The sequence below is a fragment of the Pavona decussata genome, unplaced genomic scaffold, assembly GCF_977016875.1.
Source record: "Pavona decussata unplaced genomic scaffold, jaPavDecu1.1 SCAFFOLD_87, whole genome shotgun sequence".
In the NCBI taxonomy this organism is placed as follows: Eukaryota; Metazoa; Cnidaria; class Anthozoa; order Scleractinia; family Agariciidae; genus Pavona; species Pavona decussata.
Window position 1 is genome coordinate 6,008,578 of NW_028145504.1, and position 16,849 is coordinate 6,025,426.

The 16,849-nt window shown below is 38.0% G+C and overlaps 1 protein-coding gene across 2 annotated transcripts in view; it reads right to left on the reverse strand.

The window, feature by feature from the left end:
* LOC146475060 (uncharacterized) overlaps positions 1 to 16,260 on the reverse strand; it is a 28,929-nt gene extending 12,669 nt beyond the window's left edge. For both annotated transcript variants that reach the window (XM_085116727.1, XM_085116726.1), the window contains exons 1-19: positions 15,897 to 16,260; positions 15,721 to 15,768; positions 14,750 to 14,798; positions 13,761 to 13,808; positions 12,404 to 12,511; positions 11,781 to 11,884; positions 11,462 to 11,513; positions 10,970 to 11,049; positions 9,686 to 9,763; positions 8,476 to 8,514; positions 7,213 to 7,263; positions 5,987 to 6,057; positions 5,087 to 5,159; positions 4,613 to 4,683; positions 3,591 to 3,664; positions 2,329 to 2,430; positions 2,120 to 2,178; positions 1,674 to 1,788; positions 893 to 1,052 (exon numbers count right to left, since the gene is read on the reverse strand). In XM_085116727.1, the coding sequence (XP_084972853.1) occupies positions 893 to 1,052; positions 1,674 to 1,788; positions 2,120 to 2,178; positions 2,329 to 2,430; positions 3,591 to 3,664; positions 4,613 to 4,683; positions 5,087 to 5,159; positions 5,987 to 6,057; positions 7,213 to 7,263; positions 8,476 to 8,514; positions 9,686 to 9,763; positions 10,970 to 11,049; positions 11,462 to 11,513; positions 11,781 to 11,884; positions 12,404 to 12,511; positions 13,761 to 13,808; positions 14,750 to 14,798; positions 15,721 to 15,768; positions 15,897 to 15,923 (1,409 nt within the window). In that variant the 5' untranslated portion in view covers positions 15,924 to 16,260. The remainder of the gene's footprint in view (positions 1 to 892; positions 1,053 to 1,673; positions 1,789 to 2,119; positions 2,179 to 2,328; positions 2,431 to 3,590; positions 3,665 to 4,612; positions 4,684 to 5,086; positions 5,160 to 5,986; positions 6,058 to 7,212; positions 7,264 to 8,475; positions 8,515 to 9,685; positions 9,764 to 10,969; positions 11,050 to 11,461; positions 11,514 to 11,780; positions 11,885 to 12,403; positions 12,512 to 13,760; positions 13,809 to 14,749; positions 14,799 to 15,720; positions 15,769 to 15,896) is intronic.
* Positions 16,261 to 16,849: the final 589 nt, after the last annotated feature.

A 16,849-nucleotide genomic window follows, 5' to 3' on the forward strand; every position in this document is an offset into this window, starting at 1 on the left:
CGGTTTAGGAGCGGTTTTCCTGCGTTATGGTTCTGCTGGCGTAGTATGTGATCTCCTGCATACGTTTGTAATGGGCAAACAGTTCATTAAAGCAAACACGGCAGTTTTCATCGATCTGATTGGTTGATTGCTCACGGTATATGATGCAATATACTATTAATAACTTATTTGGAAAGACCGCTTTCTCAAAAGAAATACTGTTTTCTTATTTTACTTTCCTTTTTTTCCCTTCAGGTAAATGGCATGTGATTCTGTGGTCGAGCATGCTATAGAGCACTAATTGTACTCAATCTCGTATCTGCACGCAGAGCCAATTTGAAGTTGGCAGCCTTGTATCATATACAATTTTAAATATTGCATTCAATGACTGCATTGAAGTGGGAGTTTACTTCTCAAATCGTTACATCACCTGCATGCAATATTCAGTTACACGTTATGTTGCTGCAGGAGAATCGCGTTCTGCCTCAAGTACATGCAAAAATTACAACGCGTGTTAACTTTCCGCAACTAACATTGCGAGCGCGCGAACTACTAAACCACCACATCTTAGCAATACTTTTCCTTCCAAAGAAAATACTGATGTTTAGAATCCTCATCAGGGCGCTTTCCAATTGTCAGAACTGGCCAGCCAGCCAGATTCGTCTGTAAATCGCGTTATTTTAATTGTATGGTGCGGCAAAATCTACAAAATAATCACTCCGAAAACGGTACGCGCTATTTTAAAGAAATTTGAAGGACTAGGATAAAACTTATCCTTCAAATTGGTACATTCCGTTAACCAGGCCGGCCAGTTCTGACATTGAAATGGAAAGCGCCTTTTAGCTAGGCATTTAACATCTTTCTGCTGATGTAACACCAGTCACTGAACGCAACGATCTCGTGAAGTAATCACCTGAGATCATCCGCTACTGCTCTGTAATGGGCGCGGTCTTCCTTGAGTCGTTCAATGATCTCCCGCTGCTTTTCTCTTTCGTCTAGTAGCTCGGCTTCTCTTTCTTGGAGCTGAGCCAGTTTCTGGGATGTAGATCCTTTCAGCTCTATTCTTCCTGGCACTGAAAACGATACAAAAAAATCACAAACTGTTTGACGTTTAAAGAGCACTGGATGGAAAACCAGTTAACCCTTTCAGCTCCAATCTCAAAATGGATATTCTCCTAACTGTCCACCATTTATTTCTTATGCTACCACTTAGGTGATTTTGGCGCCATGCGAAGTAGCAGAGCACAGCTGTACTTAAATTAAACGAAAAGAAGAGAGTTGACCAAGGAGAGCGCGCAAACGTAGATCAATGGCCGTTTTCACGCTAAAGAAGGATCATCCGTCCAAACGGATAACTCATCTCACGAACTATCCGTCCCAGTGTGAAAACGGAACTTGATAGAAGACGGATTATCCGTCTCACGCGTATAATTCGTACTCAAAATCCGTATCAAGACACGGACAAAATCAGACGGATTATCCATCTAAAATTGTCACCGTCCCATTTTCACATGAAGACGGTTAATCCGTCTCCAGTGTGGAAACGGCCCGTCAGTAAGAACGAGATAATTAAAACGTGTCAAACTTAAAGCAAGATAATAAAAGTCAATGTCTGTGGAAAACAAATAAAAAACAAAACAAACAAATAAACTCAGTAATATTTCGCCGGGAAATAGTAACGGACATCCGTTTACCTTCAGCGAGTTTTGAGAGACTTTTTCTTCTCATTTCCCCGGCGTCAGCTTTTTCGTCGTCGTATAAAGATCCTTTGCGAGGCTGAGTCTTCTTTCCATCGGAATCTTGAATTTTCTGAAACCAGGTTCAAATTGTTGAGCAAATGAAAATAACTGATAAAATTGATCAAATAGTCAAATGGCTTCAAATGGCTTCTCTGCTCAAACGGCTTCAAAATTTCGATTCAACATCGTTCACTGCGTTTGAATTTATAGAGCTATCTTATCGGAATTGAAAATTGGAATCTGTTTTAAGCGGTTTCCAATTCCCAACGGCGTCTGGCTAATAAAGTTTTACTAAGCTTTACTTAGCTATACAGCTGGCTAATACAATTTATTTTCTCAAAAACAAGACATAGCACAAAACACGACGTAAAAAAACACAAAATAGTAGACACATTACTTACTTCTTCGAGTTCGCGAATCTTGCTCAGAAGTTGTCCTCGGTTCATATCTGCATATTCAGCTAAAGAACAGCAACAACAACAACTTAGAGCCGACACACAAGCGAGAGTATCCACATGTAATTCCTCTAACTACAGCGCCATTTCATCATCAGACAAACAGGTGATGAGAATATAGAAGATAATCAATAAGCAAAGAGCCCAATACTGACCTTTTAACTGAACTTTCTTTTCACCGCTGGTCGAGCTTTCAATAGCTGCCAGCAAATCTTTCTTGAGACTTCGATTTTCAGCCTTCAGGTGGTCGTTTTCCTCTACAGGAAAACAAACCAAGATAAAGCCAAAATCAGGGACATTCCACTCCACAGCAAACAAAAGTTGAATCCCCTAATTGCTGAGAAAATCATGCGAACATGCCACGCGAAAGTCGCCATAAAATTCGTTTATGTAGGGACGGAATTTTACAGCAAAAAAAGTGTAAAGCCGGGATTCATGTTTGTTCAGTGTAGAGGCTTATTTTCGGAGGAGGCTTTCTCCCTTATTATTGGAGGGAATCATGTGTTTCAAAATTGGCTGGATTTGACAATCAAAGCAGTCGCGTCTCCTCGTGTGAGGCGATTTTGGCGAGCGTAACGGCGTGTTTCACAAACTCAATATGCCTGAGAAAAATACTGCAATCAAAACAGCTGGAAACACTAGGCCAGAATCTAAAAAAGCTAACTTCAACAGAGTTGATCAGCTAAAGGTAGTTTGGCCACAGTAAAGAGATTCATGTGCGGACGTTTTGAGCTTTAGCCCTTCGTCAGAGCGAATCCGGTTCGATTCTAACGCTCGAAACGTCAGGGCACGAATCTGTGGCCAAATAACCTTATCTACTCCGCTGATAAAAACATAATAGTGAGCTTAAGGAACGACGACGGCGACGACAACGACAACGACAACGACACAAAACAATAGGTTTAACGAGCAAAAACAATCTCTCTGCACGTGCGTTTTACATTTTGGTACATTTCTTTGCTGTCCTCTAGGTTTTTTGAAGAACGCAAGCACATGACGGTGAATTGTTCGTTTTCTTTCTTAACTTGAACGCCACTCCTACCAATTTGGTGCCTGGATAGTTCGCCCTTTCTCTAGAAGTTGAGCGACTTGAAATAATCGCGAAGTAGCACAAATGAAATAAAGTTATATTTTCAGGTGACGTTTTCGTTTTCGTTGCCGTCGTCGCTGCTTAAGTTCCCTCTTACTCCTTTCTACTCCCCATCGACGCAACACCACAGTTTCTTTAGAAACTAACCGCCTTAACTTCAACAGTCCCTGGGATTACATTCAGGAGGGCTTACTAGCGTCTGATATTTTGGGTGGGGCATACATTCGGGGGAGGCGGTGGAAATTAAATTCGGAATTTTGCAACATTCTATCATTCTTTAATGTCATAAGATCTGTCTTTAAAGCAATATTTATTTGTTTCTCGTACCTGCTAATCGTTGCAATGTCATGGTTGAAGGCTTTCCTTTTGATCCTCTTGGCGAGGGACTGTTCCTCGGAGAGCTGAAAGAAATGACACCATATAATGGCCACAGGGCATATTTTATAAAACCAAATTCAACTACCTAACTAAAGGCCTTTGCTGTACTAGAGAGGTTCTCAACTAAGGCGTGGTTCATACGTCGAATTTCTGCCCTGTCGAATTCAATTAAACTAAGTAAATTCGACAGAAATTCAACGCCTGAATCAGCTGCCGAATTTCTGCCGTACGTTCGACTGGTCTTGTCGCATTATCCGGCAGAAATGCGGCACCGATTCAAACGTCGCATTTCTGCCGTGTTGAATCGAGATCCTACATTTACATAAATTATGTTAATGTATTGAGCATGCGTAAATCAAGGCTGACCGTCCAAAATGGCGTCATGGCACCCGCGCGATTCCATCGAAGAAGAAAGCTCATCCGAAGAAGAGAAAATCCTCGCAGGAAACTACACGGAAGTACTGCAGGAGAGCTTTTGCAGCTCTGATGATGACACTGATGAAGAAGTGCACAGTAAGGAGAATATTTTGGTCACGCGTATATTCGTCCGCCATATTGGATACTCTAGCTTTATCATATTTACTGCTGACCGACAGACACTGCAGTATCGACTCTGAATTAAGCGCGGCACAAGTGCGACGTCTGAATCAACAGTCGCATTTCTGCCGCACTTAATTGAATTGAATTCGACACGGCAGAAATTCGACGTATGAACCGGGCCTAAGTGTCATAAAACCAAAACCAAAGTAATTATTCTGGCCAATCACAACAGCGCAAACACCACAATGAACCAATCAGAATTCGACGAAAATACATGTGACCCCGTCAAGGGCGGGAAAAAGCATACGAGCAAGCCACGATTGAGAAAGTGGCGCAAGTTTTTCTAATCAGTCACAGAGTGCAGTAAAGTATTAACCAAAACGCGAACTATGTGAATTTTACACTGGATATCTACAAATTAATGACTGTACCTGGTTCTTCCAAAGTGGTCATGAACTTGCGATTGCTGCATTTCCAAAACAGCTAATTGTAATCTTTGAACCTTGTAAATAAACAATCAGACAGATCCAACTTTAAAAGAAAACATATTACAGAAATCAACGCCATAATGTCTTCTGTTTTTACAGAATCTTGAAAAGCAAAGCTAAAAAACAGCCAACATCACAGGAAAAGTAACAAAAAAAAAAAAAAAAATACGTGACGATATAGCATATAATCAGAGGTTGGAGCTGTTTGGGGAGCTCCATTAAATTCCATAAAACCTCGGGCCTATATTTGCAAGTTGCTGTATTTTAAGCAATGTGTATTTCAGCTTCACTGGAAGGCAAATGCGCCGCTAGAGAGATCCTTAAAAATTGCAATTAACAACTAACCTTTCATAAGACACATACAAAGATAAGAGTTAGTCAAGACATGATTATTTTCAAGAGAAAATATTTTTTTACCTCTTGATAATAAGTTTCACTCTGAATTTGCAGCTCTTCAATATTTGTCATTTTTACGTCCCTCTTGAGCTGACTACAGTATAAAATAAACACGTATATCATTTAGTTTATATTATATTTGTCGTGGTTCAAATTCCTTGATTCAAATTTCATCTTCCTATTGTTCTTGGGTACGGTAATGTACGATAAAGAGGGCACGGTTTCTCCCTATATTGACCGACCTAGGCCGATCAATAACATTTTTTTCCACAAGAAAACAGGGTCCAGGTCTTGCAACAAATCCGCCCAGGTTCGCGGGCAAGATCGAAAAATTCCGCCTGCTTCCGGAACCAATCAGATTGCATGATTCTCAGAATTTCTCCCGCTTGCGGACTGAGAAAAAAATAAAGCTTATTAAGACAAGTACTTGGGAAAAGAAGTGGGAGGGGGGGGGGGGGGGGTGCAGAATAATTGGACTTTCCTTTTCCTCATTTATAAGATTCTACACATAGTTATTTTCCAACCACCCTCACTTCTCACTGTGGCGCCAATGCCATAAAATAACAGCTGTTCTTGCCTTGTTCATCCCTCACTGAATAAGCATGAACAAAATTTTTGAGGCAGTTTTAGAAAGCAATTGTTAACAATACTCTATGCAAGTGTACAACGTTAAACTATGTGAGAAAAATTAATCGTTTTAATAATATCGCTTGTGTGTTATATTACCTCGCCCCATTAATTCTCGAAGGTAATTAATTTTTATTACAAAATTGACACTATTTCAGCACAAATGGCAAACGTATGCCAGCTCTTTATTTTTGCATTTTTTCCTGCCGTCACCAAAACCATTGATCAAAATAACGATGGATCACAAAATATTAGTGGCAATGTGTGGCCTTGGTTATCAAAAATGTGACTCACGTCAGTTCTGCTTCTTTGTCCTTAACTGTTCGTTCAACAGCATGAAGCTTCTGTTTCAAACTGTTCACGATCTGAAAAGCAATTTCCACGCAGTGTATTTTCATACAATAACTCTGTGCGAACATACTGCAAGTATAAAATGTGGTTGGCCTGTAGTAGAGCGGTTTCCAATTGAGCGTCGTAAAACCAAAACCAAAGTAATTACTCTGGCCAATCGCAACAGATGTAAACAACACAATGAACCAATCACAATTCGAAGCAAATACATGTAACCGGCGCCAAGCACAGGAAAACGCGTGCGGCCAAAACACGATTGGTTTTGGTTTGCATTCCCATTGGTTGAGAAAGCGGTGCAAGTTTTTCTCCACTAGTAGTAGATAGCAAAGCCCTTCCCGTCATCGATTGCGCCAAAATCCTAGGTGTTACCATATCTAGTGACCTCAAATGAAACAATCACGTCGTAGATTGCATTAAGAAGGCAAACAAGCGGATACATTTCATTGTTCTCCTGAAAAGGGCTCGTGTACCTTGTAATGACATTGTGAATTTCTATTGTACAACAATCAGATCTGTCCTAGAATATTGCGCTCCCCTCTTCCATCACGCGCTCCCCGCTTATCTCAGTGAGGATATGGAGAGAATACAGAAAAGGGTTCTTTCCATAATTCTCCCAGATATGTCATATCAGGACTGCTTGGACAGCCTGGGCCTGCCAACGCTAAAAGAGAGACGCAGTGAACTATGTAAACGACTCTTTGATTCAATCGCCAACAACTCGGGGCATAAACTACACAACTTATTGCCTCCAAGAAATGAACAAAGCTACTGCCTGCGACAACAGAGAACATATAATCTACCACGCTCGCGCACAGACCGCTTTAGACAGTCCTTTGTGTATGCAATGTCAAAAGATACCTAGCAACAAACAACGCGTAGTTTATACATGTAGCTAATAACCATACATATTTTAATCCCATTAGATACTTATATTTTTATATCATGTACATGTGTTTGTAATTAGTTTTAACATTCACCTATTTATATATTTCTCTGTAAAATACGCAATTCAGTCTAATGACTGCGATGTATTATTGTAATCACAGAGCGTAGAAATGCAAAACCAAAGCAAACGCGAAATTACCTTCGACAATCAATTGAAAACCACTATCATATCTGGTGCTACAACAACAAATTAAAGTTACGATAAAAACTTTTCCGATACTAACCGCACTAGTGTCTCCTTTTTTGTCTGTTAATGTCCTTCTCACATCTTCAGGCTGATGAAAAAAAAAACAACAACAAAAAAAAAAGCAAAACAAAAAAACATGTTGAAGATGAAAACAATGAAATTGAAAATTACTCCCTTTAAAGGTACTGTACAACATCAATTGATATCACATGATGTACAACAATCTGATAATTTTTCGCTTTATTTTCTTGTCATTATTGCAGTCACACACTGCATCACAACTGTGTGAAAACGTGATAGGAAAACTTGGCAGGAAACACAAAGACTTGGGTACAACGTAGGGAATAGAGTGACATGGCAGTGTCATGACACCACTGTTAAACTACTAAAATGAATGAGTAATGAAGAGAGTAAGGTTGCGTTTGATTGCCCGAATTCCGGAATAAGAATAAGCGGACTAGCTGTTAGATTTATCTTTTTAATTAACTTTGGGAAGACATTTCTGCAAGTTTTCACTGATTCACGATAATTTAAGAGCCATTTTCTACATCAGTAACTCCCAAAACCTCTCATGAGGGATTTCTTGACATCATTGTATGTATTCCTATTCGGGAATAGGGTCAATTGAACGCATCCTAAGTGAGTGCCAGGAACACGATTTTTAAAAGGAAATCTAAATAAATTTTTATGTGACTTGTTTTAGGTTAGTGGGTATATTTTTATTGTAGATCCTAATTTTTATTGTTACCAATTTTTATATCTTATTCTGGGGGATTTTTTTATGTTACTTGTTTCTATTTTTTATTTTAGAGGACTTCCCTGAAAACCACTTTTTAGTGATGGAGGCCTCCTCTTAAACGATGTACATTTTATTATATCATTATTTTATTAAATCACATCTATCTCATTTTTCTTTAATCTTCAATATAGTAAATGTATACCATCAAACAGAGAAGTGAGGAGAATAAAAAAGTTCGTGAAAAAAAAAGTGACATTATGTTTTAAGCCTGGTGAATAAATGAATGAGGAAATGTTTCCGTCAGTGACACAGGCACACTTGGAAAAAGGAAATCCAAGTTTTTCCTAACAGGAGTCGAACCTATGACCTTCTGATTACTAGCTCAGAAGCTTTACCACTTCGCTACAGGAGACTCGTACATTTGACTGAGTCCTGTTTGGGAGAAGTTGATGTGCCTTTTTCCAAGTATACAGGTGACACTGACTGAAAACTTACATCTATTAACAAAGATGTTCTCAACTTAAGTAAACAATAAAATTATAAGGGCTCTTTTACACATACCTGCTTTCTTTGATTTAAGAGGTCCTCCATCTTTCTGTCCTAAACAAAGATAAAAGTGACAACTCAGTTTATCGACAAAAGCACTACCATTGAATAATTATTCTAAAACAGAGCATGGCATCATCAACCCTTTAAACTCCTTTGGTGACCGACAACAATAAAAATTATCAGTACTTGAATAAACATACATGTGAAGATAAGGATCACAAAAGATACAGTCTGTAAAATTCAGATATGGAGCTAAGAAAAAACCTTGGCAGGCTCATCAATAAACCCAGCTACTTTTTTGGACTGTGCACCTTTAAATTAGTCTGAAGTATCTGTGTTCTGCTGAAATATCAGCCAGTGGTAAGATCTCTTTCATATGGTGAAATCCAACAGAACCCAGCTGTTAGTGATATCCCTAATGTTACAATGTTTATAAACATTCTCCCAACAAACACCATTAGAAATATAGGAGGAGAAGTTAGGAGAATATGGGTGCTAATACAGTGCTGTATTTGGCAGTTAAAGGTCTGAAGCAAGCTTTTTTAATCTGTACTCTTTTGCGGCTGACATTTTTCTAAGGTAGACACAAAGAGCTGCCCTTAGAGTGTTCACCACAGGAACGGTTGACTGTACTCACATGCTATTGTCCTCAGAAAGCTCCACTGAAAATGGGTAAGAAATGGAGGATAAAAACCTTCTGCCAACTGTTATTTGAAAAATTGTTGTTTGGAATCCAATTGCCATTTGATTTATAAACATCCAGCTTGTAACGGCTTTCCCAACAGCACTACTTCACATATGATAATAATATGAAAGATTCTTTACCCTACAACTGTATCTGGACTGGGATGGGGGGGGGGGGGATTCTTCTTGTGTTCACTTTGATAATTTTTAATTTTTTTAATATTTGAGCAAATGCCACCAAACTTTGTAACTTATCAAGCAAAAATTGTGTATGGTAGGTCAGTCTTCACTGAATTTGATGTTACCATGGCAATTACATTCGATAGGCATGTTTTTGAGAAAATTATACATATTGTAAGAAATCAAGATACCCTTTTTTAAATGAAAAAAAAAAAAACTTTCTCACAGCTCAATCAAAATGTAAGTTAACTTAACATCAATTGGTATAGATTAAAAAGCAGCTTGAGAGTAGTAAGTGAGAGATCATGTATACAGTGTACATACTGTAGTTCACACTCCATATGATAATATCCCTTACCTTCAACACATTCTCTCCTTCAACCCTACGCAGTTTTGTGTTGATGATGTTGTTTTCTGCTTTCAAAGCATTTATTATCTGTTTATAATTATAATAAATTTACAGAGAATAACATCAGTCCAGATAAATAATACTACAGGTAGATTGTTATTAACATGATAATTTAAATTTTGGCTGTTCACCACATAGTACTTACATGTACACCCCAACTTAAAGATATTTACATTTGTATAAACTGCAAATTCAGGTAATACCTTTAAATTTGAAATAAAAACTCTTTCAAAAATACCAACTCTGCTGCTCCTGGTACAAAATGAAGGCCCTAAATTCAGAGAGCAAACGTACTTCCAAAAAACAAACCTTGAATATAAGGTTTCGCTACCTTGCACTTTTTAAGGCTGTAAGGTTAGTCTTTCAAGATGTTTTTGTTGTCAATCTCAACCTATTTCTTCTTTAGCTTTGTGCCATCAATAATGATTACACTGTACCTTCCCCTGCACCCCCCTCCCCCATAACCTTTAAGCCCTCTAGCTCTCCAAACATAAGCTGCTAAAAGGGAATTTTAATAAAATTTATATGAACCAAGGATTTACATGTAGATCTGCCACTGTAAGATTGTACAGTCGAACCTCGATTATCCGGACGATTCGATTAACCAGACTTTTTTCTCTGGTCCCAATTTTTTCATGAATATCAATTAGTTGAGATGTTTTGGACTTAAAGTCGCAAAAAGCCCAATAATCCTTTCAAAAGACTGTTGAAACAGCATATTATCCTGTGCGCTTTTCAAAATTCGCAAGCACGACGAGACAAATAAATATTCTGATGCCTTCAGCTGATATCTGATTGGCTCAATTGTTTTTTGGCCAAGGGAATTTCATGCTTGATTAGTTCCTTCCGCGTGGGTTATGTAAACACACGAGCGATCGATCGTAAACTCAAATCAAAAACATGTATACGAAGCGAAAGGGAGCTGTTCTATCGATTAAAGATAAGCAGATGAAGCTGGCCGATGATGAGCAATTGGATAAAGCCCTGTACGCCTAGTTTATTCAACAAAGATCTGGGAAACCGATTCAATATTTAAAGTCATGTTTTCTTTGCTGTAACCTTTTGTTTACATTTCTATCTCATTAATATTCATATTTTCGATTATCCGGACTTAATTTACCGCGGTCTGGACGAGTCCAGATAATCGAGGTCCGACTGTATCATCTTTTGGTAGCTTAATTAGTCTGCAATTAGCATCACATCCATCATCACTATTACCACAGGGATACTAACCTTCTTCAACTCTATAACCTCATCATAGTAGTCTTCCTGTGGTTTGTAGGCAGGACCACCTCCGCCCAGTTGAGGTTCACCTTTAATAATTGTGTTGATAATAATTAATAATAACAATAATAATAATTGTGTTATTAAAGTAAAATATACAGGTGTGGTCACATAATTTCAGATAATTTATGTTACACTAAAACAGGTTGTTATGTTGTAGGTTAAAATGAATCCCAGGTTAAAATGATTTCAACCTAGGTTGATTCGTATTTTCCTTTGTTTCAGATGTAAATTACCCAACCTTAAACAAAGGAAAATACAAATCAACCTAGGTTGAAATCATTTTAACCTGGGATTCATTTTAACCTACAACAGTTACATTTCTGTTATGTGTACACATAACGTTGTGAAAACAGGGTGTTTCATTTTTAACATTCCAGTATCCACTGGGAGAATACTGTATGTACATAAAGTGTGTATATTTACTCTATCAAAACTTACTTGCCGACATGCTAGCACTCCGTACATGATTTTTATTTTTCAAGTCTTCAACCTGAAAAAAGTAAAGAAATTCACATCAAGAGTGGAACCACCATCCCAAGCACTATCAGCGACAAACAGAATCTACAAACTTTAAGAGAAATTATATGTACATTTGTACACTGTTGGGTTTTTTGCAGGAAAGATTGTTGTTAAGAGAGAACTTGTTCACATACTTAATTCATATAGTACCTATATTCAAAATGCAATAAAAAATTGTCAAGTAGCAAGGGACAGTATGACAAAGTAGTTTTGCAACTAATGAAAGTCAGCAACTCACCGGAACAAAATCACTCAAATGTCTTGCCCTGGTCCCAGTCCTAGATTGTTTGCCATAAGAGGATCTGGAACCAGTTTTCATGGGACTATTTTCCGTGCTCAGAGCTAAAAGGAAGTCAAAATCAATAAAATAATTATAACAAGTGTTAGATAACTTAGCGCAAAATGGTCTTTTTACATGTGCATGGACAAAAAGGCAGCTATCAAGGAATCTCCAAACAAAAGGTGATGATGATGCCGAAGACCATGATAATGATGACAATGTTTATGATAGTGACTTAACAATGATTTTTTGATGGTGACTCACTACAACTATTTGTTTTTTTTACTGCGATGATGATGATGATGATGAGAATGATGACGATGATGATGGTACAACAGACCAGGATCCTTACCAGGTATAGTAGTGCTAACATTGCAATAATCCTAGCTGCTTCACTCTGCAGAAACTAGTCGAGTAAAGTATGGCTTGCATGGACCACTTGTGGTCTTTACATTTACCTTGGGATGCCTGTGTTAGTTTTTACCACCCATTACTATAACCACAGAAATGGGGGACTGTGACTCAGAATAGGAAAAGTCAAGGGAAACTTTGTATATAGTCGTAATAAGCAAAGGACTCACTGGCAGTGCCATTCCTCATTGCAGTAATCCACATGTTTCTTGCAGCTGGTTTAGGTGGCTGCTGCTTGGAAGAAACTTTAAGTTGAGAGGTGGAGTAAGGTGACTTTGCTGTCAAAAATAAATTTAACCAGTTACCATACAAATTACTAATCCAAAATAAAAGATTCAGAAATCTCTCTATGTAGGTCTGAAAAAAGCCATAATTTGATTGTACGGGGTAGGAACACTTGTCCAAACAGGCAGATGAGAGTGATTTTCATACTATCTCAAAGAATGAACACATGAAGGACTTTATACCAACATCTCCTCTGAAAGTTCATTTTCAATGAAAGAATGAAGCTAAGCTAGCTCTCTCAAGAATAGGGTGTGTGCACGGCGACCATATTGGAGGAGCGAAACAATAGAAATGATTTTATTTTTATGCAAATATCTTTTCTTGTTTGTCTCCTCCAGCATGGCTACCAGGACAACACTTTTTAATAGCAACTTCATCCGAAGTTCAAATATAATTTAAAACCTGGATTATTGGATAATGCAATTCCATTGTTGTGATTCATTTTGAAGCCATGGGATATCAGCCATTACACTAGGCTCGATTTCCGCCGCTCACTTGGGTCCGGGCTTTCCTCCCTGAGAGAGCGGCTGGACGTGTTGGTTTACCATTGTTGGTTTCAGCCAATGAGCTTACCACCTGCAGGACCCGAGTAAGCGGCGGAAAATCGAGCCTACCATTACACCATGCCCCACAAAATATAGTAAGTGTATTGTTGAGTGAGAAAGGAAAATAGACATGTCATTAAACTGAATCACCAAGATTTAGCAAATATTTCTTAGTTGCTGTTTAATTATAAAAAGAATGTCATAATTCCACTCAGGCTTATTGGATGCAAGATCATTATAGCCAACTTGATGTTGTGCATCTTGTTGGCTATCTATACTGAATAAACTTCTCCTATCTAATGCACAGTTTTGGAATAATAATAATAATTGTATTTATTGTTAAGTACATAATAATTTTATTTGCACACCCTCAAAATGTTTTGTAGTTACTGATTAAGTAAACAACACAACAAGGGTAAGAAAGAGCCAAGTCCAAAGGGGTCTTGGGGAAAATTAAACAACAAATGATCAACCAAAGGTTACAAAGAAGCTGCTGGGTGGTACGTTTTGAGAGGGCTGTATTTGGCCTCACATACATGTACGTACACTGACCCCATAACCCCGTAACCAAGCAACAGAGGTACACTACCTTAGCCAACATATTTTGCAGTTGCTGCACTGATTTGTATATTTACCTGCTACAAAAGAGTTTAGTCTGTGTGTATTTATAACAGTACAAAAGTAAACTTTGTCTTACCAACTCGAGATCTTCGTCCTTGCCCTGACTTTGGTCGCCTTGAGCCACCTAAATTTGCAAAACAAAATATAAATTGAAAATGGTCTGAAACAGTTGATTTGAAGTTGTATATTAACACACATGTGCTAGCAAACAGGAGGAATTGAATAACAGAGAATAGGCAAATCTTTGCTGATGTCATTGTTTACATTTTTCCACATTAGCATACGACTTTACTCATAGAAGCCCTGGCCACATATATGAACTAAATGCAAAAGTTGAAAAAGCTGATTAATTTGAGCAATTTGTGCAATTTTCAGCTCTTTGCAAGCAATATTGAAAGAAATATCAGCTATCAAAAACTGCGAATTGCTGGGTGACAAAAAAGTTAATGAGCCATACATTCTCTGTAAAATTTGGAGTTTTTAGAAGACAATTTCTCTGAAACATTCAATGTATTGGGCTCAAATTTTCAGAGAAAACTGAAACTGTTATGTCCTTTCAATATTCAGAGTTTTTTATTTTATTAGCGTCATCAGATAGTGATAAGCATATGTTAATGAGGCCACATTGATTGATTATTATTATAAAAAGTGTAAACAAAGATTTGCATATTAGCTCATGATGTATAAACTAAATATTGTGCATATAATTACATTTTGTATTTGGTGCCCAAAATTAGTTAAATTCCCTAAAAGTAACATAACAGGGACCTTTCAATCAGAGTGAAAGTATCAGATTAAGTACAAGTACAACTTTCAAATTTCAAATTTGACATCCCCAAAACTCCTGCTCCTACCCACTGTTTACAAGCAGAAAAGAAGACCCTAGAAACAAGATTGGCCTGAGAAGCAGTTATCTAAACCACACAAACTAGATTTGAAAAGAGGTACTTGTACTCAATCTTGTACTTGTAGTCGAATCTGAAGGTCCCTAATGTTAGTAAAAGGCTGCTAATTCCAACAGTGACAAGGCTCAAGACGTTGAAGACTGTATGACTGTATTCTCACCTGTTGGTGGTCTTGGCATGTGTCCACTACCTCCTGATGCTGCACTGCCCTAATGATAGCAAAGCAAGCAAACAAACAATAGTTACTTCAAGCTCCAGTAGCTTTCTGATCTATATTTTATATAGTATAAATCTACTAGTGTTCTATCACAAATGCCGTTCTCTGATTGCCTATGCTACTCACTATCTATTCTGTGATACATGTAGATAGTGAGTAGCAGTTTTCAACAAAATGGCGGCCGCTTGATGGCGTTTTCGAAGTGTCTAGGAAGAGCAAATGGATAATTTACTTGTTTGGTTTTGACCAACTAGTAGACTTATACAAAACAATTAGATTTTTCACTCTTGATTTCTATGCATGATAGCTGATTCGGGCTGCGCTATCATCAGTTGTCACGCGATAAAAATCTCGAGCTCATAATCTAATATGTGATAATATTAATTATTACTGTATTCATTGCTGTCAGTAGATAAAACCAATACTGCAGTACACACAACTCCTGATTTTCTAGAAACCATTCTTTTGTTGAAAGAAATGTGATGTCATGTTTTAAGCTTAGTAAATAAGTGATAGATTTTTTTTTTCAGTCAGTGAAACTGGCATACTTGGAAAAAGGAAATCCAAGTTAGTCCTAACTGGAGTTGAACCTATGACCTTTCCATTACTAGTTCAGATGCTTTACCATTGAGCTTCAGGAGACTCGAAAGGAGCAAGGCCTTTTTTTAATTCACCAGTCTTAAAATGCAACATCACATCCCATCCATAAGTCCCCCTTCTAATAAGCCCCATTCCCCTACCCCCATTATGAAACCTAACTATTTGTAATAAGCCGACTGGGGGCTTAACAGAAGAGAAATAGCTATTCTTTGAGAAGACAAGTTTAAGGTCTGCAACTTGATTTGACTGTCAATACAATGTAGCAATCGATGAACTGTTTTTCATTTTAACTTTAAGTAGTTGAATTAGCATACCACTGAAATTGTAGAGCGATTGGACACGTCGGAATATGCATCCACATCCTAAAAATAAGAGATCAGAAATAAAGTTGCATTATGTGTTGCTACCTCGTTTGAATTTTGAAAATATCAAAAGCCAGCTCCTATGGCTAGACACATGACCGAGGTGAGTAAGTAATGATCTGACCTACCTCTAGCGTAACTCCTGGAATTGGCATGGGGATTAATTGTAGCTTGAAAGAGCCTTTCTCATATTCTGCCCGATTTATCAATCATCACAAATTTGGTCCATAAAATCCGTTGAGTGAGAAAAATCCAGTGCAAGGGGTAGGAACTCAGCCTTTCACCGTTGCTGTACTGTATCCGTCCCTTCTAACTGCAATTTAATCTGTTTCTATACGTTTAAGAATAACCACCATATTTCTTACTTCCCGTACCACTGTGCAGCCCTTCCACTACGCTTATTACTGACAAATCAAAGGAACTATTGCATTCCAATGTACAGTTATGGTTTCCATTTTAGTTTATCTTCACAACAGTGTTCGAGCCTGCATTAGAACAAAGGTTTTGTCAGCGGACAAAAAGTAGTACCAGTGTCCTCTGCCCATTACTGACCGCGGAGTGGAGTCAGAGTCCTAGGGCGGGATTTTGCTGTGCTTGTTTTTCTCAACAGTTTCTTGGCGAAATTTTTTTAATCTTCATTTCCCGATTAAGTCTTTGAATTATCTTTAAATTATTCATGCTGATCGTTTGAAGAGCTATGTTTCCTCAAATTGATTGGGAAAGTTGGGATTTATTTAATATATTCACTTTCTACTCACACATCGTAAGGGTGACCCGCAATTGCTCGAGAATCAGGGGAAGAGGACGATACCCGGGGGGCCCCCCGGGGGACGATACCCCTTAACCAGCTGTCGTATTTTCATACACTCTCAATGGCCAGTAAGGGGCCAGCCCAATTCCTTCTGTTCCTTGTATCCCGTTATTCCCGCTACCTTGCGCCAGAATCATTCTATACTGACCAATCATTTCCCTCTCGTTTGACGCTTCACTGACACGCTTCTCAGTTCAGTAAATCCTTTCCATGGTATCTTAACTTAAAGTTTATTATTAAAAATAATTGCGTAACTTATATTCGACAGAA